The sequence below is a fragment of the Oenanthe melanoleuca genome, chromosome 4A (genome assembly GCF_029582105.1).
Source record: "Oenanthe melanoleuca isolate GR-GAL-2019-014 chromosome 4A, OMel1.0, whole genome shotgun sequence".
Classification (NCBI taxonomy): Eukaryota; Metazoa; Chordata; class Aves; order Passeriformes; family Muscicapidae; genus Oenanthe; species Oenanthe melanoleuca.
Window position 1 is genome coordinate 2676729 of NC_079338.1, and position 25982 is coordinate 2702710.

A 25982-nucleotide genomic window follows, 5' to 3' on the forward strand; every position below is an offset into this window, starting at 1 on the left:
TTTGAGTGTTAGGCCAAGTTGGCAGATCTTAAGTGTAGGAGATGAGATATTTTATTACAACGTTTTATTTCTCTGTTTTGTTTATTGCAACCCAAGAACTTTATCCAAGAATGAAGCAAACTTTTCTGGCTGTCCAGGAGGAAAAGGTTTCAAAGCTGACAAGTCCATCGACTGCAGTGTCTCCACAAGAGTGCTGTAGAAACAGACAAAAAGCAAAAATTAAACAAGAAAGATCCATCCCATAGGAATTTCTTTAATACCATTTTCTTTCTATTCACCCATACATAACTCTTTAGCATGGAAATATGAAATAAGGATATATAGGAAAGGAAGAGAATGCACAGAGCAGCGGCCTCAGCCAGCACTGGCTCGTTGGCAGCACTGCTGAGAACACTCTTCCATCAGAGACAAACTCAACTTTTAAACTTTTTAACCTCCTGTGGTTGCAATACTGAGAGACTGAACAAGATCTGAGGCTCTTCTCCATAAACCATAGGAGGAAATCCATCCTATCTGAACACATGGCAGAGTTCTGCCCTGATCAGAGAGCCAGAAAGAACAGCTATGTCAATCTGTTACTTGCTGTTATCAGGCTGCAAATAAAATGCTTGGCACTGCCCAATACAAAGAAATAAAAATTCCAAAGCTGACAGAAGTACCAGGATAGTGAGTTTAAGAAACTTGCTCAATATAAACAGGCCTGGTCTGTTCATAAAGCTTTGCTGAAACATGAAATTCTGCTTGCAGGGCAGAATAAGATGCAGAATAAGTAATGGGAGTTACATTTTCTCTGCCTTCAGTTTAGAAGTCATCTTTTATTTTTAGACTGGAATCAATCACAAGTGAAGAGAAAATAGTAAAATACAGACAAAACCAGGAGAATAAACCAAACAGGAGTTAGGATGAACTCTAAAAAAGGGAGCTAGGGGTTTTGCTGATGGTGGCATTTTTTCATGTGTTGTTTCCTTGTGGAATGGAGTTTTTTTTGTGTTTTTTTGTTTGTATGGTTTGGGTTTTTCTCCTGAAGTGATAGGCAGTAGATCTGTGAAACTCCTTGTCAGAGGGTATGGTGGATTCAGGAAATTTGTTAAGAGGGCAGCCTGGATAAGTACTTGAAAGACAGGGGTACTTAAAGTTACTAACCAGATACCTGATTTATGAACCCCCCTGAATCCAAGTGTTTTTCTTCTTTTAATGTAAATACATATACCCTCAAATGAAAAAAATAATTAGAAGAGACCATGGTCAAAAGGCTTGGTAAGTGTGGTAAATTACTACCTAATGCTAGTCTATTCCCTCTGGAAAATCTAATACCCAGATGGAGATTACAGAGAAGGATGTACATTTCCTTGTTACTTTGTCAGTTCTGCAGTCACATGGACTGAATGTTCCTGTCCAGCAGGACCAGCCACAGCAGCTCCATACCTGCAGTTACAGTAAAGGACATAACCATCTCTGTGGAGCTGTTTGGCAAGTTCCAGCTGATGGTTGTCCATCAGCTTGTCATTTATTACTACTATTAATGGTTTTCCTTTCTCTAGAGTCTCCAGGCAGCTACCAGCACCTACAGGGGAAACAGAAAACATGGTGAGAGATGAAATATATGAAATATCCCCCTATTTGCTGCTGAAACAGGGGAGCCTCTTGAACAACTGTTATGAGAAACAAAGTCTCGATATTCAGCAAAATTTAGATTGTTTAATTTAATGTAGGCAGAGCAAGCAGCACGCTGGGGAAAACCTGAGGGGTCACCGCCCACTCCACACTTCCACAGAACTTGGTTTGCAGCTCCCTTTTTATAGGATGGTTTTCCTTGTAGTAATCAATAATTGTTATTGTTTTGTTGTACTAATTCTGCAAGGTAAGCAGTGGTGTCAAAGAAACTTCCAAACTTCCGTAGAACAGCTCTTGGGACAGTTGGTCATGTAACTGTCTGGTCTTGGTAGATAAAAAACAGAAGTAGGAAGCTGATCTTTAGTAGGTAGTTTGTGATTGATCACACAAAGGCAGGAAATCTGATTCTGCAGAATCTGTTGGGCTGTGTGAAAGCCTTGTTTTGCAAGCTGTCAGTAGATACTTATTTAGGCAACACAATATTCATAACAGAATGGCTTTAATCATATATTTCCTTTTATCTAGGTCCATGCTTTTTTTCTTATTTTAAGTATTCTGGTTTATACAAACTCCAAAACTTGTATAACTAACACGAATCATTTATCAATTATCACACAACCCAACTCTAGCTGTGGATCTCGGCATTCCCTGAGATCTCGGCATTCCCTGAGCCGGCGGGCCCCAGGAAGCAGCCGGGGCTGTACCTGCGTGGCTGATGACCAGGTCAGCGCTCTGCAGCTCCTCAGCCAGGGAATCCTTGAAGCGGAACACTTCCACCGCCACGGCCGAGCTGCTGCTGGGCTGCGGCAGCGATCCCCGGCCCACCTGCAGCACCAGCCTGTGGTAGCCGCGGCTGTGCAGCGCCTGCGGGGCACGGCGGGGATGAACGGAGGGATAACGCGGTGGGGATGACGGCGGGGGTGGAATGAAGGGGATGAGGCGGGCATACAGAGGTGAGAGCCCGGTAGCCCCCTCCCCTTCCCACACAAACCATCCCTCCTCTCCCTCCACCCTTCACGCTTCTCCCGCGGGACCCCCGGGCGCTCCGGCCCCTCACACACCGGCACCGCTGCCACAGGCAGGGCGGGGCAGCTCAGGGCGCAGGCGCCGGCCCCGGGAGGACGGCCCGGAGCCGAGCCGGTGCCGGTAGCGCTATCGGTGCCGGTGTCTCGGCCGGCTGAGCTGACCTGCAGCGCGGGCGGGGAGCGGGCGGTGGCGATCAGCTCGTCGAAGCTGGTGGTGCCCACGGTGACGAACACGGATTTCATGGCGGCCGGGCCGGGCCGAGGGGCCGCCAGGGGGCGCCGTGCTCCCGCGCAGCGCTCCCGAAATGGCGGCCGGGCTGAGGGAGGGACGGGCAGCGCGGGAACGCCTCCTTCCCTCAGGGGCCCAGCCCTCCCCTTTCCCTTTTTGTGACTTCTCTTCACGGTTTTTCCCCGCCCGTTTGGCGAGGGAGGTGGCGCTACCCTGTGGGGTTTGCTGGTGCCACCCCAGCAGGAATGATGGCCGCTCTAACGAGCCCGCTGTCCGGCAGCGTTTTGAGGGGTCGCCAAGACTGTTTCAGGTTTTCTAGACTTTCAAGGAGAAGAGAAATAAGTTTGAAAAAAAGCATTCGGGAAGTTTTGTCCTCCACGTGTTATTTCAGCATTGGGGGCTCACATAATTCACGAACGTCTTGCCTGAGTCTTCAGAACTGGCATTGCCAGAGCAGGGCCACAGCACCTTCCCTCTACAGACTGACATTGGCACAACCCCTCACAACACTTACCGGGGGAGTAACACTTTAACTTCCACCCCAAAATTATCAATATTAAATGTGTTCACTGAAGAGCAAGAATGACCCCTGAACAGTTGTACAAACCAAGCTGGCAGTTCTGTTTCTTAATAGTAACACGATGCTACAAAGGTAAACCAAAGTTAGACTTCTAAATCTGTTTATTCCCTGAATTAAATTCAACAGATGAGGTCACAACTGTATACACATTTGTGTATACAATGTTGGAAGAAAGATGCAGCTGTCTTGAGGATACCTCTGATTGCCATGTTAATGCCTTGTTCACAATGCTCGTTAGCCCCCTGTTGTTTTCATTTAGCATAATGAGCCACGCTGAAATGTATTTATTTTTTGATTAAAGCGAGTAGTGCTGACTGGAGGCACTGTCTGGAGGAAAAATGCAGTAGAACAAAACAATATTGGTGTCCTGAGTGCACAGAGACTTGGTGGCTTTGCCCAGCCTCATCCAGCTCTTGCTGTTGTCCCTCAGGAAAAGGAATCCCTCTGAGGATGGTGAAGCCATGGCACAGGCTGCCCAGAGAAGCTTCCACTTCCCTGGAAGTGTCCAAGGCCAAGTTGGATGGGATTTGGAGCAACCTGGGATAGTGGAAGGTGTCCCTGACCATGGCAGAGAGTTAAAACTGGATGAACTTTAAGGTTCCTGCCAACCCAAACTATTCTATGGTTCTATATAACCCCAAGGTTAAATAAAGATCCTGTCAAAGAGTGTGAGTGGAAGCCCCAGCTGAGACTGGTATGGGCAATTAGGACCTATTAGTGCAGTCAGGGCCCTGACAGCTGTTGGATGAGAAGGTAGACTTGGGATGAAAGGAAAATGTTAATTTTTCAAGTGTTGGAGATGAGGTTCAGCACCTGGTAAAGGACAGGACAATTAAATGTTAGGGTTTTTTTTTGTTTTGTTTTGTTTTTTTTCCTATATCACTAAGAGTCAGCTGCTTCCACTTCCATCTCATGTTGTCTAGGGGCTAGAAGAAAAAATATTCACATGTAAAATTGAAGTGATTTTAATTTGTGTTGTGTTGGAGTTTTCACTGGAGGATACATCCCACTTGTACATTGAATCAGCCTTGTTAGGGTGATTTTAAATGGAAGAGAAAAGGGAAAACTATCTGTTAAGGCACTCAATTTCATGCTAATTTGTACCTGCTGTTTTAATTAGGAGTTGCTAGGGCATAAGTAGAATTTTGCCCATGAGTGCTTATGCTGTGGTCTGTAAGAACTACAGATCACTCTCAAAATGAGGTACTTGGAGCTGATCCTGTGCAGTTCTGAGGCAGATCCTGCTCACAGAACTGACCTGACAGTGATTTGTTTGCAGTCAGATCAGCTCACTGAGCTGCACAAGCACAAGGGAGGTGGTAGAGCTGTGGTACCTTGGATTTAGTCTGGCTTAAAAACTGGGGGATTGCACCTCTGTTCACCCCTTTGTTCTCATAAACTGCAGGCACATTCTCTGAGCCTTGTGGCCCAGGCAGCTTTTGGGGCAAAGCTTGGGTGAACTTAGTCCTGCTTGGGCTGGGCAGTCTCTCTTTGCAGTGCCAATTGTCTCTCTCCAATCTCTGTGTGTGATATTATCAGGGACAGTCCAGAAATAGGGGCTCAGTCTGACATAATGTGGTCCTGGACCCCAGGGAGCAGCTTGGAAAAGGCTGAAATGGAAAATAGGTTCTTGTGAGAGCTTCTCCCATCTGTGCTTTATAGGCCATAATTTATATTTTGATATTTTCTTCCTATGACAACATCTGGGCAAGAAAGTGAAGATGTTATGATTGCAAGTTGTTTTTGTTGAGAGAGGAATGATATATCCCTCCCCTCTTCTCCTTAGCTGATATTTGAAATGTTTCTGGATGGCTCAGTTTTGAGCATTGCCACTTTGTATTCAATTCAGCTTGCCACAATTTGCCCAGAAAGATCTATAATTATACTATTCAAGGGTGAGAAAGTGCATGAGAATAATCTAGTCAGCTCACGTCTTTGTTTCTGAAAACTACATCCTACCTTTAGTTTGCTCTTGAAGTCTTAAAGGCTGACCCACAACTGTGGAGATGAAACTCTGATGACCCCTGAAATGCATGGACCACAGTGTATCAAATAATAAATCATTAAAAATATACACCAACAGGAAGGCAGGAAACCTGGATGAGTCTGCAAACTTTGATTTTCTTTGAAGGAAAAACAGCCAGTGACTGGATAGTTATTGACTTTCCTTTCCCTTGTATTTTATGCACAGATTTATTCTCCATGTGGCTTCTCCTATAATGCTGCAGCAGATGAGATAGGGCACAGGTGAGTGATTAGACTTCTCCACACTAAATTTATGTTGTATTTCAGTACTTTTTCTATGTTTACAGATGTGCAAAAATGTACTTCTCTTTCTGATTTGCTTTATATAAATTTGAACTGAAAAAATATTTGCTTCTTTTAACTCTCTCATTGAGATGTAGTGCTGTACCTATGAGGGTTGATATTTTTGTTACTGTGGGGAGCTTTGAAAATCAGATAGAGGATCTTTTGGGGAATAATTCCTTCATATTACTGTGATTCAGAGATGCTTGGCCTGGGAAAACAACAGAGTAGCATTTGTCAGGCAAATGTCAATAGTATACTTTGAAATATTCCATCCCATTTTACATTCTTTGGATTGTCTCTTTGTGGGCTTGTTATTTAGCAGCTGGATTGACAGGTGGATACACAAAGGCTCAGACTGCCTGGAGACAGGGAGATGTTGGATCACCTCCTCCTTAGGGCTGACTGGCAGAAGACAGACACCAAAGCACACAGAGGAGCTATTCTGTCTAAATATCTCATGTGTGGAATGGAAGAAGAGGCTGTAGCTTAGCCAGAACGAGTGTCCATCATCTGACAACTCTCCTGGATTTTTCTGAATTTTGCCACATTTGATGGTGTGCCTTAAAGCCCCTGGTTCTGGAATTATGGAATCATAGTTTTTAAGACCTTAATTTTCTGAAGAGGAGACAGAAAACCACTCTGACTCTTAAGGCCCTGCAGACACAAACAATATTTGTTGGAGATCTATAACTATGTATCTGCTTGTTACTCCTGTTTTGCTTTGTCTTTAAACAATGTAATGATTCTTTGTGTCCTGAGCTTCAGGAAGCTCAGAGTTTATGAGTTTTTCCTTTATGAAGATAAAGTGCTGCTGGTCTTTGCTCTCACCTGAAATAGGAGGACATCTCTACACTGGGATACAGCACATGCTGTGTTTCAATCCTTGTTACAGGGACTGATTTGTACCAGCCCTGGAGCTGGATCCTTTTTGATGCTCGAGGCCTCTGCTAATTTTCTGTCATAAATGAAATGATCACCTTAAAGAACCAGAAAATGGGCTTCATATTGTCAGGAAAATTAATCCACAAACACCAGAGGTTTATGTCCAAAAAGGAGACAGAGGAGTCCTCTTTGCTTTATTCCAATAAAGGGAGAGGCCATGGGGCATTCCCCTGGGATCTCTCACATTTTTGGAGGATGCAGCCTCCTTTTATCCCAATTTCCCATCCACATTTCCCTCTCTCTTTCTCCTTGGGCTGAGGTACTTGAGAGGTACAGACTGCCCAGAACACCTGATACCTGAGATTCCCCTCTAATGTATAACCCTCCCTTTTAATTTTTAACTCTTACAGAATTCATGGTTTTTCCTCATTGCTTCTTTCATCTTCCAATATCCAATTTCATTTATCAGTGAACATACAGTTTGTTTGTAAAGGCAAATATCTTTTTCCATTCATCAATCAGTGGAATCCATCCTATTGTGTCTTTTCTCTCTCTCAGTGCTAGCCTTATCTACCAGCAGATCTACAGCTGATTTGTAAAGACAAATCCCACATTCCTCTCAATATCAAATCAAAGTTCTCAAAGCTGGCTAATTTTCACTAATGTTTGGGTTACTGGGAGATTAAAGGAAATAATTTGAAGAGCGGTGGCAAACCTGGCAAGTGTGCAGAGGTGGGAGGGAGTCTGAGGTCTGCTGCAAGGAGCATTTTCCTGTCTGTGTGGTGATGTCTCCTGGCAACTGGTGCCCTCAGCTCCCCCAGGATCCTCTATTTGTGATAGCCTGGTACAGCTCCTTGCTGTCTGTGCAAAGCACTTGCCACCATTCCTGCCTGCTGGCCACCAGCAAACACCTCCACAGAGTCCACCCTGCCACTTCATATCCCTGCATAATCTCTCTGACAAGCAAATCTATTAAAAATTCATTTTCATCCAGGCAAATCAGACTCCCTGAAATCAATTGAGCTTTGTTCTCTGAGGGCAGCTTGTGCTGGTGCAAATATAATCAAATCCTGAGGTGCCTTGCATGCATTTTTACAAGCACTGAGATGGAATTCATGTTTCAATTATTCTTTTTGATGTGCATTTTTGAAGGAAATTAGAATATTATGCTCAAGTAAACCAACAGTTTTAGATCTTTAGGAAGGAACTCCAAGAGAGCCAAATTAGTTTTCCCAGACAGTCCCAATTATGCAAGTACATACAAATATCTCTGTTGCCATGCAGCATAAAAATAGGTAAGGAGGTGAACCTAGTGTGAACCCAGGCTAAATTTCACTTCTGTCCATTTGTCTGCAGTTCTCTTGAGACAGCAGCAGTTTATGTAGAGAGTTTGAATTGTTCTCCAGAAGTATTCAGGGGCTCCTAAATAGTCCATTGATGAAGTAAATAGATTTTGGAAATATGTAGACTTGCTGAATATGCTCTACACTTAATGAAAAGCTGTTCTAATTCTGGCAGGAAAGCAAAGGGGTGTTGGGCAGACATGAGCAGTGGTGTTGTATGATTCTGTGATTCTGTGATTCTGTTTACAGCAGGAGGGGGCTGCCTGCCTTGGCTGCAGTGAGGGCACCCAGCCTGCAGGCTCCCTTTTGCTCCATCTTATCTGCACAGCATTACCATCTCCCCATTTGCAATCCTGTTTTTAATTGCCAGGCTGCTCTCAGAAGCAAAGTGAAACAGTGAAAGCATTTGAGGTTCACTTCCCATCCAGCCAGCAGCCACAGCCAGCACAGATCAGCTCTGTGATGTTCCATGGGCTGAACCTGCCTGTTTGCAGCCAGCCTTGTTCTGAGGAACTGTGCCCTCTGCAGCATCCCCTGCTGCTTTGCAGCAGCACTAGGGGTGCTAAAAGCACTGCCAGTCATGATTCATTTCTCTCTGCTGTTTGTTTGTGCTAACAAGATGATAGCTTATTATTTACAAGCAGTCTAGTTTCCATTAGACATTAGGGATCACAGCAGCCACAAGATACTCAGCAAAACCACTGAGCTCAATTTGGAGATTGTTTAACAGCTCTGGGCCACCAGGTTTTTTGTGTGCATGATATACAGTGTATACTGAGAAGAGTCATTACCAGAAACATCTTTGCATGCATTTCCTGTTTATGGCCACCTTTTTATCACCAGAAATGGTAGAAATGTTTTATGCAGAGGCAAATCAGGAGGTTAATGGCATGCAGTGAATTTCAGAAAGATGAAAAATTGTGGCTATTATTTTTAATGTTCTTAAAGATATATGCAGAGACACATGTAAGAGAGATGAAAAGTCATATTTACACATATTTTTTGAGTGTGTGTGCATGTGTACTTTACAAATAAATCCTCTTATTTAGGTATCAATATATACTGGTGAATCTTTCAGGATTTCTTGTGTCATAATTCCAGGATAACATTAAGCTAATGTTTAAAATAAATCATCATTCTACAATTTGCTGGGAAATATTGGACCAGATTCATCCCAGGTGCAACTGAATTGGCTCAGATCTAAATCAGAGTTCAGTGTTACATTTGGGAGAGCCATTATTGCTGCATGCACTAATGTCAAAACAAGAATATTTTTCATTATCTTGCCTCTAGAGAAAGCTTCTGAGCTCAGATTAGTCCTGTTTGCTTCACCTTTTAGCACATTTGTGCATGGCCACCTATACTTTCATCCACAGTAATTTTCCCTTTTCCTTTTCCTTTTCCTTTTCCTTTTCCTTTTCCTTTTCCTTTTCCTTTTCCTTTTCCTTTTCCTTTTCCTTTTCCTTTTCCTTTTCCTTTTCCTTTCCCTTTCCCTTTCCCTTTCCCTTTCCCTTTCCCTTTCCCTTTCCCTTTCCCTTTTCTTTTTCCTTTTCCTTTTCCTTTTCCCTGCTGAAAGCAGGAGCTGTTCAGCTGCTGAATGTTTGTGTTCATTAAGAGAGTCTTTGTGTACCAACGTTTCCTGTTACAAAACACTGTTCTTGTCACTGTGCCATCCATCTTAAAATGGTGACTCATGGTTAAATCTGTCCAAATGAAGGGCCTTGGTTTTGATTTTTTGATTTGTAAGGGTATCACAGATTGGGCTGAGGGTAGACTGAAGCTCTGAATCTGTCCAAAAGTGGGGTGAAGCATGGCAGATGTACAGACAGGTCAGCTTTCTGTGCCTTGCTTGGAAGGTGGAACTATTAAAGCTGAAAAATTCTTCACACCTCACAGCACAGTCCATGTTTAATCCTTTTGGTAATGACTCTGAGGTGGGTGTGGGCAGCTGGCCAGCAGAAATTGTGCTGAGGACCCTTGCAGACTGCTGGGCCACCAAGGTGAGGAACAGCATTAGGTTCCTTTTCTGTCCCTTTTCAAAGGGATGGAATTGCCTGGCAGCAGCCACACTTATATGTTGACACTTCTGGCATAACTAGGAAAATAAATTAATTTTTCCAAAGGTAATGAGCTTGATATTAAAGAAGTGATTCATGCCTAAGATCAAAAGGAAATGTCTTCTGAAGGAGTGTCCCATGTTCCTCCAGGGCCTTAGATTTCTGTCATCATAGGCAAAATCACTCCCTTTGGTTTCTGTGAACCTGGAATTTTATTTTTTATTTTGTGAGGCAGTGACTGGTGAGGATTCAGGTAAAATCTTCACTGATTCTGAGGCTGGTATTGCACAAGGTACTGCTGGGATGTAGTGGTCCCTTACTGTTTTCTGTTTATGAACAACCTACCCCAAGGTGCTAATTAGCTGGAGGAGCTGCATGTACACAAAGCACTGGTTTGTTCTTCTGTAAAAATACATTTGGGGTTGATGTGACTTGGCTTAATTGTGAACATCCTGTGTTTTCTGAAATCAGCAAGGCTACAGCAAAAATTTGCAAGGCTGGTATTTTTCACCTAAAAACTAATTATAAATATTTGGTTAATTCTTAATAACAGCCATCCTCATTAGGGGTTTGTTAGATGCAATAAACACATTTGAATATTTTATTTGTCTTTCACAAAATCTGGCCACATCTTGTTTGCACTCAATAAGATCTGTTCTTGGGGATTGGTACCTTTGTTCTGTGGTTGTCATCAACTATTTTCTCATCCCAGGTGCTGTGTAGGCTGGAAGAAATTCTTCTGTGTGCCTTACTTTGACATGAAAATATAATTTATTCCATTCCAGGTGTTTCTATTCTGTCTTCAAGGATGCCTGAACAAACACAGGGCAAAGCATGGCTGGTTGTAATCTGTGGCTTCTGAGATTAGGTAATGCACATGCCTTAAACTCTTATAAAAATGGAACTGATCTTGTTTTATTTTGCTGAGAGGAAGAATGTTCATGTCAGACTCAGATGAAAGTCTTGGAGATATTAGTGGGTTCTAGATAATAATGATACATCAGTTTTAAATTGAACTCTGTGCTTCAGAAGTGGCTGCAGTAGGAGGAACCAGCATGATCTCCATGGGTTTATGTAACAAAAATGAACACCAATTACAGTGCATTTTTTCCACTGGGACTTAGCCCATCATTTTGTCTAATTATGGTGTGAATCCCAGAATGGAGAAACCCTTCCTCTGTAAAGAACTAATTCCCCCTAGAAATGCTAAAAATCTTAAAGAACTCCAATTATAATGAATTTTGCAATAGCTAAAGAGAGCCTGTGCCAGCCACAGGAAAAAAAAAAAAAAAAGAAACAAAAACCAAAAAACAAAACAAACAAACAAACAAAAAACAAAAAAAACCCCAGAAAAACATGAAGGACTAGCTTGGGAGATGAAGAAGAAATGTGTAGTGGTTTGTATACAAACTCCTCTTATACTTTATCTAGGCTTGTACTAAATAAAATGACTGATCTATGAAATGTTACTGTCAATGATTGCTGATGGATTTATTGACATACAATCAAGGAATGTTGTTGGGTCAGAGAAACTTGGCAAGAAAATGTCTGAAAACATGTTCTACAACCACTAAGAAATTCTGAGACAATGGGACCAGTAGTTCTGTCACCAGGCATGTTACATCCCAGAATGGTTTGCCTGTGGTCAAGAAGGGAAAACACTCTGATTTCCTCACTCACAGCCCTATTCTTCAGCCCAAGTTCCAGCATTGATTTGATTGGATTTCTGCAGATCTGAGGTGGTTCACTGAGCTGCAAAGCTCTGCTGAGGGTTGTTTAAAAGACTGCTGAGTGACAAAAATGTCAGCAGAGAGGAGAGCTGCAAGGCTGCTTTGGCACAAAGGAGGATGAGAATGACAAGGATTGGGCTGTGGTCACTTGGGGATGAAAACTCCACATACACATACTTTATTTTGCCTGATGTTCTCTTATGAGTTTAAAACCAGCAGTATTAAATAAAGAGGAAATGTTTAATATTGAAATTGCCTTCCCCAGCTGTCTGGTGATATTGAATCCAAACTCTTATTTTCCTTTAATAGAATGCAATATATGTTCATACTTCATAACACTGAATGAAAGATGTTTCAGACTCACAAGAAAGAATAATCAGCCTTCCCCAGAGCAAGACTGCATTTATTTACAGATTGGTCTGCTAAAAAAACCCAAACCAAATGATGATTACTGCTTCAGGATGGTACCTTGGGAAGTGAAAACCTGGTACAGCTGGATCTAATCACTTGAGGGAGAGACAACAGCTCTCAAGGCTTCCTGGCTGTAGAGGTGTTTGTCATGTTTGTCTTTCCTTCAAAGAAACCATTGAGAGAATTTTTTCACCCAAAAAGACAAAATCTCTGTTAGACAAAACCTTGCAACTCTCAGATTTTCCTATTTCAATAACACTGAACTCAAACCATATAGCAGCAGTCCAGAGAGATCTGGTTGTTTTTTCCTTATTTTACCTTTAAATTACATTCACAGATTTTATCTACAGAATTCCTTGCTGTCAGTTTCCTGTGTTCTTCTGTGAGTGGTTGTCACAGTGATGTGCCAAGATAAATGGAAGGAGCAGCACAGGGAATGTGCTGAGGCAAACTGGGCACAGCCAAGCTGTGTTTGCTGTAGCTGACCTCAGTGGAAGGGTCTCTCTGCTTGTCCAAAAAGATTTTCAAAGCAGCTCCTACCTAGAAAAAGCAGACTCAAGGTCTGTCTGCCCTTCTAGGCTGGCAGTGCAGCTTGGACTCCTGCATTTGGTTTGGCTGTTTCTGTTTCCCTGCTGCCTGCTGTGAGGGAGGTCACATTGCTCTGAAGTGAGAAATGATTGGTGTTTTTGTCTGATGTATCCTAATGTGTATTTTTTTCTCTGAACATCACTGGTACTCTACTGTGATTCATTCCTGATTTACCCTGTGGCTGTTGTGTTTGGGTTCAGTTGGGTAATGAGTAAAACAGTAGGAGAAAGCTACAGTCACACATCCATCCACAGCAGACTTTCCCTGGCCTTGCACACCTCTTACATGGATTCATATTCTCTAAATAAAGTCATGGGTACTTGTGTGCCTGCATGAACTGGACACTCTGACCTAAAGTTTTCATAAGTATCTCACTCTGTTCCCTGCTCTTGAGGTGTGAACAGTTCTTCTGCTCTCAAGTTTCCTCAGGGGGATAAAAAACAAAAAAGAGGCAACAATGCTGAACTAATCAGTGTTCATAAGATGGAAGTGCTTATCTGAGCTTTTAAGTGGCAGAAGTGATACCAGACGTGAAGGTGGTGTCTACATGGTTTATGTCTTAACTGTGACTTGCTCATGGATTTGGAAATCAGCTTTCTAGAGAAAGGCCTTCAAAACATCCCACTACCCCAAATTTGATAAACTGTTCCTAATCTCTTTGTAATTGCTGCTGTCCAGCATGGGCCTTGAAAACACTGAATTTCCACAAAAGGAGTTTCCTTTTGGGGATGTTTTAAGAGTTCAAAGCCAGCAAAATTCATTGAAAAAGTAGAAATAGAAAAAAATCTCACCTAGGCTAGGTATACACTCAGTCTGTCAGCATTTATTTTCCAAATTGCTTTGCAGCAAATTATTATTCATCTGAGCAGTGTGAGTGGAGGGAAGCAGGTCAGCAGAACAATGATGTATCTATAGAAAATTGATGGATAGTTACCAGCAAAAGTCAAACAAAGGAAAAGCAGCCTCAGCATTCTGATCCCAGGGGTTTCTCCCTGAGAAGCTTGCAGAAGTGCATATGGAGAATCCTGCTGTGCTGTGGTTATCTGTTACCCATCCCTTCAGTGGTCATGCTCTAAAACAATGAACAGCTTGGAAATTCAGCACAGCATTAACCCAAACCAGGTGCATTCAGGGTGCTTCCTGCTTTCCTCTATTTTCTTGGACACAAACAACAACTACAAGAAGTCACTTTTCCTCCCCTCTAGGTGCCGACAAGAAGTGCAAACTTCATGTGTGGCATTCCCATCCTGAGAGAGTCAGTGCTGAAAGGGCTGTTCAGAGCTTTCCCAAGGTGTGAAAGCTCCAGAAATGTGAAATGTGAAATGAAAAATTTGTGAACAACAGCAAACCCACGTCAGTTTGATTCTGCAGTGACAAGCTTTAAGATTTGTCACTGAGTTCACTGCAGCAACCTCAACCCAGCCCAGATCTGAGTTCCTGGGGCTTTATGTGCTGGTCATGCCACAGCAACTTGGACAGGTCCCTATCCCCTAAAGATTAGGGAGTAACATTACAAAAAGTGCTGCATGTTAACTGCTGGGAGCATGGATTAGTTTGAATTGGGATTGCTAAGGCATGAGGAGTCAGCTGGAAAAACCCACCTGGGAGTTCTGGGCCACAGACAGAATTCTGATATGGGAAGAATGGGAAGCTGGAGGATGCCAAAGCCTGTGCTGCACTCAAACCCAGCTCATGGCTCTGTGTTGTCCTGTAAAGAGTTCCCCAGGGCAGCACTTGCTTCCCCACACAGTTCAAAGGGTAGCCCAGGGCCAGTTTGCTTCCAGATCTCCCCTGCATTGTAAGGAAAAGCTTCTCTGCCTGTTTGCTCACACATGGGGGCACACAGAAATATCCCAGAGGGGTCCTACTTGATCCTTCAGCATTGTTGGGGTTTTTTTGTTGTTATTGTTGCTGCTGTTAATTTTTTTTTGTTGTTATTTTTTCATAAAACTACATAAGTGAACTTCTTCCAGTAGCTATTGTGGTGCCAGTGTTTGGGGATGTGGAACAGGCTTCAGGAGAACAGCCCAGCTTAAGAAAGATAAATTCCTTGCTTACAGAGAAGAACAGATTTCAAGCATCAAAAAATGTTGCTGAGCTCTCATTTGGCTTTCAGGTGCCTTTTGTTGTCTCATAATTGATTTGTATTAAATGGTACTGTGAGAGTAGGACTATGGCCATGCAGAGAGAATTAATGCAGAGAGAGTCAGCTTAGGAAGTCTGTGGCTATTAGCTTGATCAAATTATACTTTGAAAATGGGTTAATAAATCTAGAGGAGAAGGGAGGGAGGAGAAGGTCTTTGAATTATTCATCATTTGTTTGACAAGTTTACATAGCCATGAAATGCAGGTGGGAGTATAAAGAGGGGGTTATTTATTAATTACATATGAATTGCACAGACCTTTCCCTCTTGCAGCCAGATCTGCTTTCACAACTTAGCTTTGATTACAGCTGGACAAATTCTTTTTGCCTTCAGCTGAAAACATTCTAAGTACCTTTGACAAATCCAATCCATCAAAATTCAAATCCAGTTTATTTTTTTCACTCTTAACATCAGTCATCTTAGATGATACTTTATTTATTTATAATTAAAGGACTGAGGAGGAAATGTTCATATATCACATTCTGGAGAGCAAATGTACAAGAAACCAAATTATCATTGTGGGGTTTTAGCTTTATTTTGTATCTGTGCCCACAGAATGAACACCAGGATTTGAAGACTGCTCTCATTCTTTCTGGAACTTCACAACCTTCTGGAAAAGCCTGAGGAAAGTGAAGATCTGAGAGGACTTTATGGGGTAAGGTTTTTTATGAGATGGGATGCATAACATGCAGTTCCTTTTTGTGAACAAATGTGAAATCTGTGTCAGGAACCATAACTGAAAATACCTTCCCCAACCCACAAGTATTTTTTCCTTAACATTCTGTGCAGTCTTTTTTTGAGCCCATTGCAAAGATCCAGCAGACTTCACCATCTCTTGCTTTATTTTGCCACCAAAATGTCAACATTTGAGTCTACAGCTCATGTACCAACAAAATACTGTTTGGGATTTCCCCTTTCCAGATATATCTGCATCTGAATTTTTAATCATGAATGCCATTGTACAACTGCCCACTTTTTGCAGGGCACATGAATAAACTGTGAACAGGCTTCCTTTCCTTTCCAGAATTAAGCAGAATGTAGGCACACAAAAATGTATCTTTGAAAAAAAGTACAACCATCCATGATTTTACCTCACTTGTAGCACAGCAGGAGATTTGTGTCAGCAGAGGAATTGTCTGCTTGTCTCCTGCTCTCCAACCTGCTTAAAGCTGGAGCTCTCTGCACTTCTCTCACAAGCAGTTACCTCAGCACTGACTGCAGGGTAAGGATATGTAAATTCCTGGTTAGGACAAGTCACACATCTAAGTTTTCATTAATGCTCTCAGTTAAATGGATGGATAACTTCACATAATTTTTGGGTTTTGAACATTTTTTATTTCTTTTTCAAGTAAAATCGAGAAAGGTCCTTTGGGAAGGATCAAGGATCAGGGCTAATCCTCTGCTGACTTATGTTGTTTGCAAAATCAAATTTTTCTCTGCAGCCCTGAGAGGATATGAAAATATTTCTGTTTATTCTGACATAGAGAAGGAACATATTCTACACATCAACCCTTTCTGCTGGATACTTAAGGGTCTGTTAATACAGAAAATTCCTGTTTGTGGATGGATGAGATTGCTCAAGGACTAATCCTGTATGGTACTCCTGTCAGCTCCCAGACTGAGAGCCCTGGGAGATTTGGGAGCACTGGTAGTTTTTTGATGATAGGAGGCTCTCTCTGGCCTCACAGTCCCACCAGGGGTGGTGATGCTTGGGTGTTTTCTGTTCCTTCAGAACAAGAGGTGGCTGTATTCCCTGCAGGCAGGGCATGGAGGAGGTGAGGAATTTACTCCATACTCCATTTGTTTCCAGTGTCTGATGGGAGTAAGGATGGGGGCAAACTCTGCTGGTTCAAATAAGACTGGTAGAGGGTTTTCTTGCCAGGACACTCCTTGTGGCCAGCACTAGGTTTGGAATAGTGGCACCACCTGAGCCTGTTTGTGAGCTGGTCCTTCAGATCCATGGGTGGGAATGTACAGAGCAGTCAGTGACACCATTGGTAGCACTGTGCCTCTTTATTTTTGTAAAAACCCCCATTTTCTATAGCAGATGGACAAGTGGGAAGGGAACAGCCTGCAGGAGGGGAAGGGTATGGCTGTGAGACCTGCAGTGCTCCAAGATGCAGCAAAACTGTGCAAAAGTTCCAACTTAAAGCCAAGAATGGCAAACTCACTAGAGACCACCCACCAAACACATCCCAACAGTCTTTTCCCAGACACATCCCTCAGGTCTGGGACACTGCAAATGATAATGAAAAGAAGGGAAAGGCATTCTCCTATTTCTCAGTGGGAAAGGGTTTAAAATATCCTGGCATTGTACAGACCAATGAGGCACCCTGAGTGCCACTGGAGTGTGGATGTGTCAAGTGGGACAGAGACTTGATGTGAAATGAAGCTTTAGAAAGGAAAACTTGTCATTTTGTGTGAGAAGATAGGGCTGCCTTCCATAAGAATACTATTTAAAAATACCCAGTCTGCCCAAAGATACCATCTGAAATATAAAGAGATTACTCATTTATTTAGAGGATAGTTACTGAATAAGTTTTAAAGTGTTGTGAGACTCTTCTGGATTAACATTCCCTAATGTGATGGAAAGAAGCTCAATCCTGTCCTGTATCTCAGGGGCCATTTTGGCTGAGATCAGAGCACTCAGAATTTGATACTGTCATTTTCCATCAGTAGGTCTGATATTTTATGTCAATAAAAGCCTGTCAATAAAAGCTGAGTCTGTCCTGCAGACTCTTGGGTACAAAGCTTTTCTGCAGATAGTTGTGCTGGGAAGCTAATGTGGTTTAGTTGCTGATTTGGTATTTTAGAACATTTCTGGTCTAGGTAGGTCATAGCTTTAGAATGGAGAAGTTTGTCAGGGTAAGTCAGATGCTGAGCCTGGGCCAGGCTGCCTCATGATGGCTCAATGAATGACACACACCAAACCAATTTGAGCAGCATAGATTTTTGTTAATTTTAAATGCCATTGACTAACTCAGTAGCCATCTGTCTTAGTTGGATTAATATTCTGATCATCACACACAATTCTGGCTCTTGTGCAGTACTGGCAGTCCAGGAGCCAATCTTCAGAGGTGGTGTGGAGCCACCATCCTGCCTGGTGCTGTCCCCACAGAGGATTACCTGCATCCTGCCATTTTTCCAGGAAAACACAGCCAAGCATGGCATGGACAGACTGCTGAGAGTGATTTTTTTTTGCTGTATTCCCTCACATAATCCCTGCTCTGGTTCACTGTCAGGTTGGAAGGGGCTTGGAGCAACCTGGGATAGTGGAAGGTGCCCCTGCCCTTGGCAGGAGGTGGAACAAGAGGGTTTAAGGTCCTTTCTAACCCAAACCATTCTGTGCTTCACAGATGTCAGGGTTAATGAAGTAAAAATGAATTATTCAGTAGAAGAAAGCAATATTTAAATGGTTTTGTACTCAATACATCTATGAAAAATAGCACTAGTCCTGCTCATGGATCCAGTGCATCCAGTGGGGATGTTACTTGTCATTCTGCTTCCCCCCTTCCAACTGCCTGTAAAAGCCCAGATATTCCCATTCCAAACAGCTCACCCAGGCCTTTAAAGGTAACCAAAAAACCTGCTGTACACAGAGCATTTGAAGAAAAATTTCATGCTACTATCACAGATCCATGTGACAGTGTCTTCTCTAATTTTACACTGGTTTGTGTTAGGGCTTTACACTTTCCAAGCCCTTAGAGAGAGGAGAATTGGCAAATAAGAGTGTATGTACATCCAGGGGATTTTATTGCTGAACTAGAGTTAGACTGTAATAAAGTGGATAAGCTGTGTAAAATACCTGCCCTTTAGAGATGTGGCTGAAACAATTCACTGAAGGTTTTTCTGTGAGGGGCAGTGACTCTCCCAGGAGTGATTTGCCATGTTTGGTTCCATCTTTTCCAAAGCCTACCTCTGTACATCACTCACAGGGCTGGGTCAGATTGTTGTTCCATAAATTCAAATAAACATTTCTTTCCCCCAAGCAATTCCATCAGGATATTTGAATCCAATCATATCTTTCAGTGCTCACTGAGTTTATTTTCCATCTGCATCTTCCCTTTTAGTCTGTGTCCAAAGCTGTTCCCATTCCTTATTGCAGTGCCAGGCCTGGGCATTTCCTCAGCTTTCTTTGGAAGAAAACAAATGAAAAAAACTTTGGAAGAACTCATCTGTCTTTGGAGGAAGAAAACCCAATATGGATATGAGAGAACATGTTATTATGAACTTGAGTCTCTTAGGAGAGCAATGTCAATTGGGCTCTCAAAACTTAAAATGCATTTTAATTACTGAGTGATACTGGGGAGCCTAAAAGCCATAAAATGTTTGTATTCAGCTCAGTTAATGTAAGGAGGACTAAGGAAGAGGTAGAATGTCCATTAAGTTTTGTATCTCATTCCCTGCTGCTGCTGCTTCTTTTTATTTTAAACCTTGCTTAAATGTTGGCTTTATTCTCTTTCCTCTTTTAAGTTCTGACCCTTTTTGATACCTGGTGTGCAACTATTCACTAAATGTGCTCTAAAGTCAGAAAGAAGTGGTGATGAAACTTTCCTGTATTTGTGAAACCCCATTGTTTAATTGCTGTTTAAGTGAAAAAGGAGAACAATTTAATGCATTCCTTCTTGAATGGGGGAAATGCCTGAAAATCTTTGAGCCACTGACAATTTCTGTGTGTGCCCGTGGACTCTTCCCACTTTCAGCACTTACTTTTTTGATTCAGAGAGATAAATCAGCAAACAGGCTACAGGACACATTCTGCTATGTTTCTCTGGGGTTTTTGGCTGTCATTAATGTGTTTTTTAGGTTTTTAGAGGGGTGTGAGCCTTCCCTGACAGCAGCAAGTTTCTGAAATGTTGATTTTAGGGAGGCTGCTGCACACTTGCTGCCCGTGGTGCCAACAGCCAGTGACACTCTCCAGATGCTGCTGAGGGTTGTGGTGCTCAACAGGCAGCCAGAGCATCTTTCCACCAGCTTTTGCTGAATGAAACACCTTTTCCAAGCACTAAAACACCTTTCCCTGTTTTCTGTGGGCTCCCTACGTGCTGGGGATCCTGCTGTGCATCTCCACGTCCGTGAACTGCTGCGCGTTCTCGGTGCCCTCTGGGGAGGTGATGGGGGACACCACGTGCTTCAGGCGCAGGAGCATGGAGAAAAGCAGGATCAGGAGCAGGGCCAGGAGGGTTAGGAACAGTCCCACATACACATAGAGGCCAGAATATTTGTCTGCTGCTGTGTCTACTTCTGTAGCCAGAGTCGGGAGGTGGACGCGGCCAGTCAGGTTTCCACGGAACTTGAAATAAATCTCAGTCATTGCTCTCTGTCAGCTTTGGTCCATTTTCCCAATTTGTCTTCAGATCTCCTGTCTCACCAGACTCACAGAGGAGGTCAGAAGAGGAAGCTTAGCACAGATGGCATGATGGCTTCAGCGTGAGGTGCTGCATCCTCTTGGTATCAAGGCTGCTGCTCACACTGGGCGGGATGAGCCTTTGCAAACCACTTTGCACGTTGCTGTCATAATGACAACGAGCATCACACTTGTGCTTTACACTTCCTTCTGGCTTTTATTCCATCCTAAAAATACTCTGGGCCTCCTTTTGGTAGGTCACCTCCTTTGGGTGGTGAAAAGCTTTGGTCCTTCCCTCAAGCTGAGCTGTGAAGGTTTGCAGAGCTTTGGTCTTTGCAAGTGTTGTTTTTCAGAGTGAGCAATCAGCTTTCTGCCAGCTTCTCTCTCCCACAGCAGGTGGTTTATCCTTGGGTGAGCTGGGGAAGGTTGCTTTCTGCTTTGCCAAACGTCTGAGGGATCTCTTCTCTCCTAATTCAGGGCTTAAGGAGTATGGAGTTGAGAGTTTCTCATTAGGAACGGTCAAAAAGTTGACTTTCTAAAGGGAAAAAAGTGAGAGAGAGAGAGATGACACCAGGTACCAAAACAGCCCAGGCTGGATGTGGTATCTTTAGAGAAAATAGATCAGAGAACCTCTGTCATGCTCCTGTGAGACACTTTGAGATGAGGAGAAGCACTGGGTATTTAACTTTAGAAAAACACCATGCACATCTAATTATAATATCCTCTCTGGTAACTCCTTACTTAAAGGTACAAGAAGGCCCCACAGGCTGTGGAATCAGATGTCAGAGAGGAAAGGGGAGATATGGATCCAACCAGTGTTTTTCACCACATGTCTCATTTATTGTATATTTGCACCCTCTTTTCCTGAGGCTGGATGTACCTGGCAGCTGTGCAGAGCCCTACCTGTCCCCCTGGAGCCACTCTGCTGCAGGATGTGACACTTCCCTCATCTCCTGGCAGCAGAACTTACTAGAAATTGGGGGAATCTCAATGTTTTAGCAGTTTCAGTTGTTCCAGCTGGAAACAGAAGATGAAAATGCTGAAATTTCACTGTAAATGGTGCATTTCAAAGCATCATGTTCTGCTCTGATAAGACCAGAATTTTGGTTTTAGCTGAAACAAAAATGAAAGCACACTGAACAAACTGATGCAATCAATTATAATATCCACTGCCTATAAACCTACAGGAGATGCAAACAGAGTAATATTAACATGGTAATATGCTGTGATAATCAGAATAAATGAAACACTAGGTCAATATGATAAAAGCTCTGACATGTGACATTTCACCTAAATGACATATTGCTGCAAGACATTTTGGCTTTCAAGGCACTCCAACTCTTACTACAAGCTGCTTTGGCTCATGTGATGAGCAAACATCTGATGTGCTGAGTTTTTGGAGAAGGGACATGGGGGCTTGGATACACTTTGCCTTCCAGCTCCTTCTTCAGTACCAAAGCATTTGAGATAGCAGCTATCCAGTGTTGGAGCAAATCCTGCTCAGTAATAAACTGGCCCAAATTGCTGATTGAAAAAATGACCTGGGGATTTGAATTGTGCAGTCCCTGTGTGGGCAGGGGACTCTGAGCTGTGCTCTGTGTAGGAGGCTGTGGCCAAGCTCAGTGTTTTTCCAGGGACTGACCCAACCCCTCTGCAGCCAGGTATTGTGGCAGACAGTTTGGTGCTGATGCAGAAGTATGGGCAGGGCAGCCAGGGCTCTTTTGCTCTCAGTTGTAGGGCAATAACTGATTTTCACACTTGGAATCTATAAATGGAAATTCTTCCCCCGTGAAAAATATTCTTATGTTACACAGCAGGTGGGAAATGGAGGGTGTGAGGGTAACTGTATTAAATTCTGCTCTTACAATATGATTTCTCTGCTGATAATGAAGTGCAACCAGTCTGGAATCTGACACTTGTGTGAGTTAAAGTACAGAGCAATGTCTTTGCCCATCCCATCTGCTCTGTTGCTGAGAGAAAAAGCCAGAGCTGGTTTCTCTCCTTAACGAGCAGAGAGCCTAATGGCTTTATATCCTTCATAAAATTAGACTGCAGAATGCTAAGGACATTAGTCTGAAGTTCAATAATTAGCTATGAGCCAAGATGTTGAATTAGTAAAGCTCAGCTGGGTATTTATTGATAAAGGGAGCAGATTAATAGTAAGAAGTATTAGCAATGGGGAGCTGGCAATGTTTGGGGGTTTTTTTAGGCTCAACTATAGATTTGTCAGAAGTAATGAACTATTAAGACTATTGAGAGCTGCAGCATTAACTGCATCTTCTCCAGAAATTAGCCAGAAATAATTCAGTAGCTCCAGGCAACCCCAAGGATTTTTGCTTTTCAATCTACCAATTACCCCATTGAGCACATCTCTTTGGATGCCAGTAGATTTAGATTTTGTACACTCTTCTTTAAGGAATAGAAGCTGAATGACTGTAGAGACCAACATGATGTGAAAATAGGTGGTGCACAATAACTCTGTGTGTAAAACAGGTCAGACTGTAACTGTGTGTGACTGGGATTAGAGGAGGCAGAACCTCACTGGTTACCATGAGGAGCCTCATGGACATAGGAATGTTCCCTGTGATCTCAGTTTCCAAGATTTAGTCACTCTCTGGCTCAACAATGCTCCATTTCTGAGTGATCACTGGTGCTCAGTGGGTGCAGATTGATTCCAAGCAGACGCTTGGGATTTTTTTATCAATTTGTGGCTTTTTTTAATCAGGGATTTAAAAAAACCAAACCCAAACCCAACACATTTCATTTAATAAAAATCTGTAATGAAAATAGAAGCCTTCACACACAACAGGAGAGGGATTTTTTCCCAGAGTGTGTCACCAAGCCAGAAAATTCATCATCCAAAACTTCATGGGCACTGACATTACCAGCCTCCCACTGCAGCTCTCAGGGTGTGGGGAGCTTTAGGTCTGGGGAGTATTTATGAAGCCTGCATTGCTCCTCTCTGCACATTTGGAGGTCACAGGGGAGTAGAAAGAAAGATTTCTCCCCCAAACAGTGCACACAGGCAGTACAAACTGATGCTGCAGCTGCAGTAAATGTTTTTGTCTTGCCCACCTGCTTCTTTCTACTCCCACATTCAGTGTGAGCACCACTTGCCAGCACAGCATCTCTGAAAGTGCAGGCAACTTTCCTGAGTTCCCCTGTGCCTCTCCTCCCACTCTGGCTCTTACACACATGTATGTGGGACAAAATAGAACAATTATTTGTGTAGCTTCTTCAAGTGCACCCACCTGGCTGGCAAGTACAGGATGGTTTGGGGCTGAACACACAGCACCAGGTGTGTTCTGTCTAGGTCACCTTTACAGAAAAATATCAGCACTGAATAAAGGCAAAGAAAACGTCAAAACCATCAGTTATCAATTATCAATTCCATTCATGGCTTGCATTTTCTGCCACAGATCCAGGGTGTGAGGGGTGGAAGAGAGGCAGGGGGTGATGGTGTCTCCTCTTCTGGTGGCACAGAGGATATTCTGTTCTCATGCTGCACATGTGTGAGAGTGCTGGCCGTGGTGGTGCATTGGGAGAGAATAAAGAGAATAAAGCCCAGTTACCTTTCAGAGCAGGCAGCAGTGTTGGGATGAGGCAGCAGTCCCTGCTCGCTGCTGATTCCCTGGAACATCTCCTCCAGGTGCTGGATTCTCTGGCTCATCCCTGGAGTCAGGACAGCATCCTTTCAGCCAAGTGCACTTTTCCTGCTGTGCTGCTGATCTCCCGGTGCTGGGATGTCACCAGAGCAGCATCACCCGGGTGCTTTGGCAGGGAGCAGGACCAGGGGCGAGGAGCTGGGATGGATGAGGCGGGCAGACCCTCCCCGGCAGCGAGGTAACGGGAGGGGATGAGCCGAGCTCACAGGCAAGGGAGGCAGGCTCTGAGCTCAGCTCACTGCAAAGTTTGTGCGAGGCTCGGTTTAACTCTTTCCTGCCTGCTGATAGAGGAGTGAGATGAGCCTGGAGGGCTGTGAAACAAATACAGCTTAGCAGTTCCTCTCGTTTTCTGGGGGTGCAAAGGTTTGGGGTTTTGTGTAGGTTTTTTTTTTTGTTTTGTTTTGGTTTTTGGTGGTTTTTGTTGTTGTTGTTGTTGTTTTTTCTTTTTTTTGTTTTTGTTTTTGTTTTTTTTTTTTTTGGTTTTTTTTTGTTTTTGTTTTTTTGGAGGGTTTTTGGGGGGTTTTTTGGGTGTTTTGTTTTTGTTTTTTTTGTTTGTTTGTTTGTTTGGTTTGTTTTTTGTTGTTACCCTCCCTCCTGGGCTCCTGTCAGGGGCATGGACAATGCCACCTTTCAGCTGAGACCCTCAGGATAATCCCAAGCATTTCTCTTTGTTGATGGAGCTTCTAGTGAATTTTTCTCCCTGTGCCTCTGTTTGGTGCTTTGGGAAAAGCTGTGTTGAATTTACAGGTCCTGCCTCCCCTGAGTCATTTAAAACTGCAAGAATAAGATAACCCCAGCTCTGCAGTGTTGTGGGCACAAAATTATTTTTGTCAATTTACGAGCACAAGTTTACAGACAAGATGCCACAGAAATGAGGCAGAGGGAGCCAGGGTTGGGTGAGAACCCAAACCAGTGGATCCCTCTGATTGCCACACCTTTTGAGCTGCATTTCTTCACCCTCCCAGGCTGACAGAGTGGGGAAATGTGACAGATGTCAGTTTGGGATGCTTGCAGCTGTCCCCAAGGTGCCACCAGCAGAGGAGGTGACCAGCACATGAGATGGAGGAGCTTGTGCAGCTGTGTGCAGCTGGATTTCATGTGCCTGTGTTCCTGTGCCCCAGCAAGGGCTGGAATCACCTTTGTGGGGTGAACACTGACCTCTGGGCTTGTGGGAGTTCCCAGATTCTTTCATGGCCTGTATTTGGGGCACTGGAATCCTCCCTTCTGAAAAGTAGGTCCCACACAGGGGTTTGGGAAAGATGAGTTAATTCTCTCTCTCTGCAGTTTTCTGTGTGACAAAATAGGGACATTTAATTTCCAAACTGTCTCCTAGAATAGCTTTCCCTCTCTGGTTCCCCATGGCCACAGCCTGAGCAGAAGGGCCAAAGGGTAATGAAAGCCAGAGCTGCACAGCTCTTTCATCCTCCTGGGATGCATTATAAATCCATCTCTCTAAAGGCTCTTCAGTCTCTGGAGTTCACAAGCACAGTGTATTATTACAATGCAGCACTCTGTAGATAAATAAAACATAGTTCCTTAAAAGAAACCCCAATTCCTCCATGCTTCTGTGCAGGGATGAACTCTCTGTAAAGCAGGACATAAGAAGTAGCTTTGACTGCTGATTTTATTTCATATTTCTTTTGTTGCAATATCAAGTGCTGTCCCCAATATTGCAGTCTATGCCACCATTCTCTGCTAGGCACATAGCAATGAAAGTACAGTGATAAAGCAGAAGGAAGACTGTGTATTTTCTCCTGCAATTGCTACAATTGCTGCTTTACCAACAAACCACCTGACAGCACCTCCAGACCCTTGGTGCACATCCTTTATTTAAGAAGAAACAAGTGAGAGCTCTGTTTAAGGAGGAATTATGTTGCTGGTTGAATTTATGAGACCCAGAAGAGACAGATATGTTGAAACCTTGCATCTTTGTTTGCTGTATAATGCTAATGAGCAGTGCTGAAAGGAAAGGCTCTCTCCCTGTCCATGCCATCCAGCTTCTCTGCTCAGCTTTTTTCTCCTTTGTTAATTTTGCAGTAAATTATCTCTCCCTTTTG

General features: G+C 43.3%; 3 protein-coding genes across 5 annotated transcripts in view; 1 reads left to right on the forward strand and 2 right to left on the reverse strand.

Annotated features, from left to right (window-relative positions):
- Positions 1-28: 28 nt before the first annotated feature.
- On the reverse strand, positions 29-3121 carry LOC130253161 (UDP-N-acetylglucosamine transferase subunit ALG13 homolog). Of its 2 annotated transcripts, XM_056491487.1 has the most exons (4): positions 2802-3121; positions 2319-2478; positions 1426-1564; positions 29-193 (listed from the first exon to the last, which is right to left on the reverse strand). In XM_056491487.1, the coding sequence occupies exons 1-4, from the start codon at positions 2880-2882 to the stop codon at positions 82-84; spliced, it is 492 nt and encodes a 163-aa protein (XP_056347462.1). In that variant the 5' UTR covers positions 2883-3121; the 3' UTR covers positions 29-81. The 2 variants fall into 2 exon arrangements, with proteins under 2 accessions (XP_056347462.1, XP_056347463.1); XM_056491488.1 differs by lacking the exon at positions 2319-2478 and having other exon boundaries at positions 2802-2884.
- A 2518-nt stretch (positions 3122-5639) lies between these two features.
- Positions 5640-25982, forward strand: part of DCX (doublecortin) — a 118298-nt gene continuing 97955 nt past the window's right edge. For both annotated transcript variants that reach the window (XM_056491489.1, XM_056491490.1), the window contains exons 1-3: positions 5640-5695; positions 10826-10908; positions 15469-15568. The gene's annotated coding sequence lies outside the window, so the exon portion shown is untranslated. The remainder of the gene's footprint in view (positions 5696-10825; positions 10909-15468; positions 15569-25982) is intronic.
- Positions 19892-20314, reverse strand: SERTM2 (serine rich and transmembrane domain containing 2). The gene has a single exon (XM_056491491.1). The coding sequence runs from the start codon at positions 20225-20227 to the stop codon at positions 19952-19954; it is 276 nt and encodes a 91-aa protein (XP_056347466.1). The 5' UTR covers positions 20228-20314; the 3' UTR covers positions 19892-19951.

What these genes read in the sequence shown, in the direction of transcription:
- LOC130253161 (XM_056491487.1), bottom strand. Translation starts at nt 2,882, where the DNA reads ATGAAATCCGTGTTCGTCACCGTGGGCACCACCAGCTTCGACGAGCTG. An exon ending in CCTGGTCATCAGCCACGCAG is followed by an intron (nt 1,565 to 2,318) that starts GTACAGCCCCGG and finishes TTTCCCCTGTAG; the next exon opens with GTGCTGGTAGCTGCCTGGAG. An exon ending in GTCCTTTACTGTAACTGCAG is followed by an intron (nt 194 to 1,425) that starts GTATGGAGCTGC and finishes CTGTTTCTACAG; the next exon opens with CACTCTTGTGGAGACACTGC.
- SERTM2 (XM_056491491.1), bottom strand. Translation starts at nt 20,227, where the DNA reads ATGACTGAGATTTATTTCAAGTTCCGTGGAAACCTGACTGGCCGCGTC.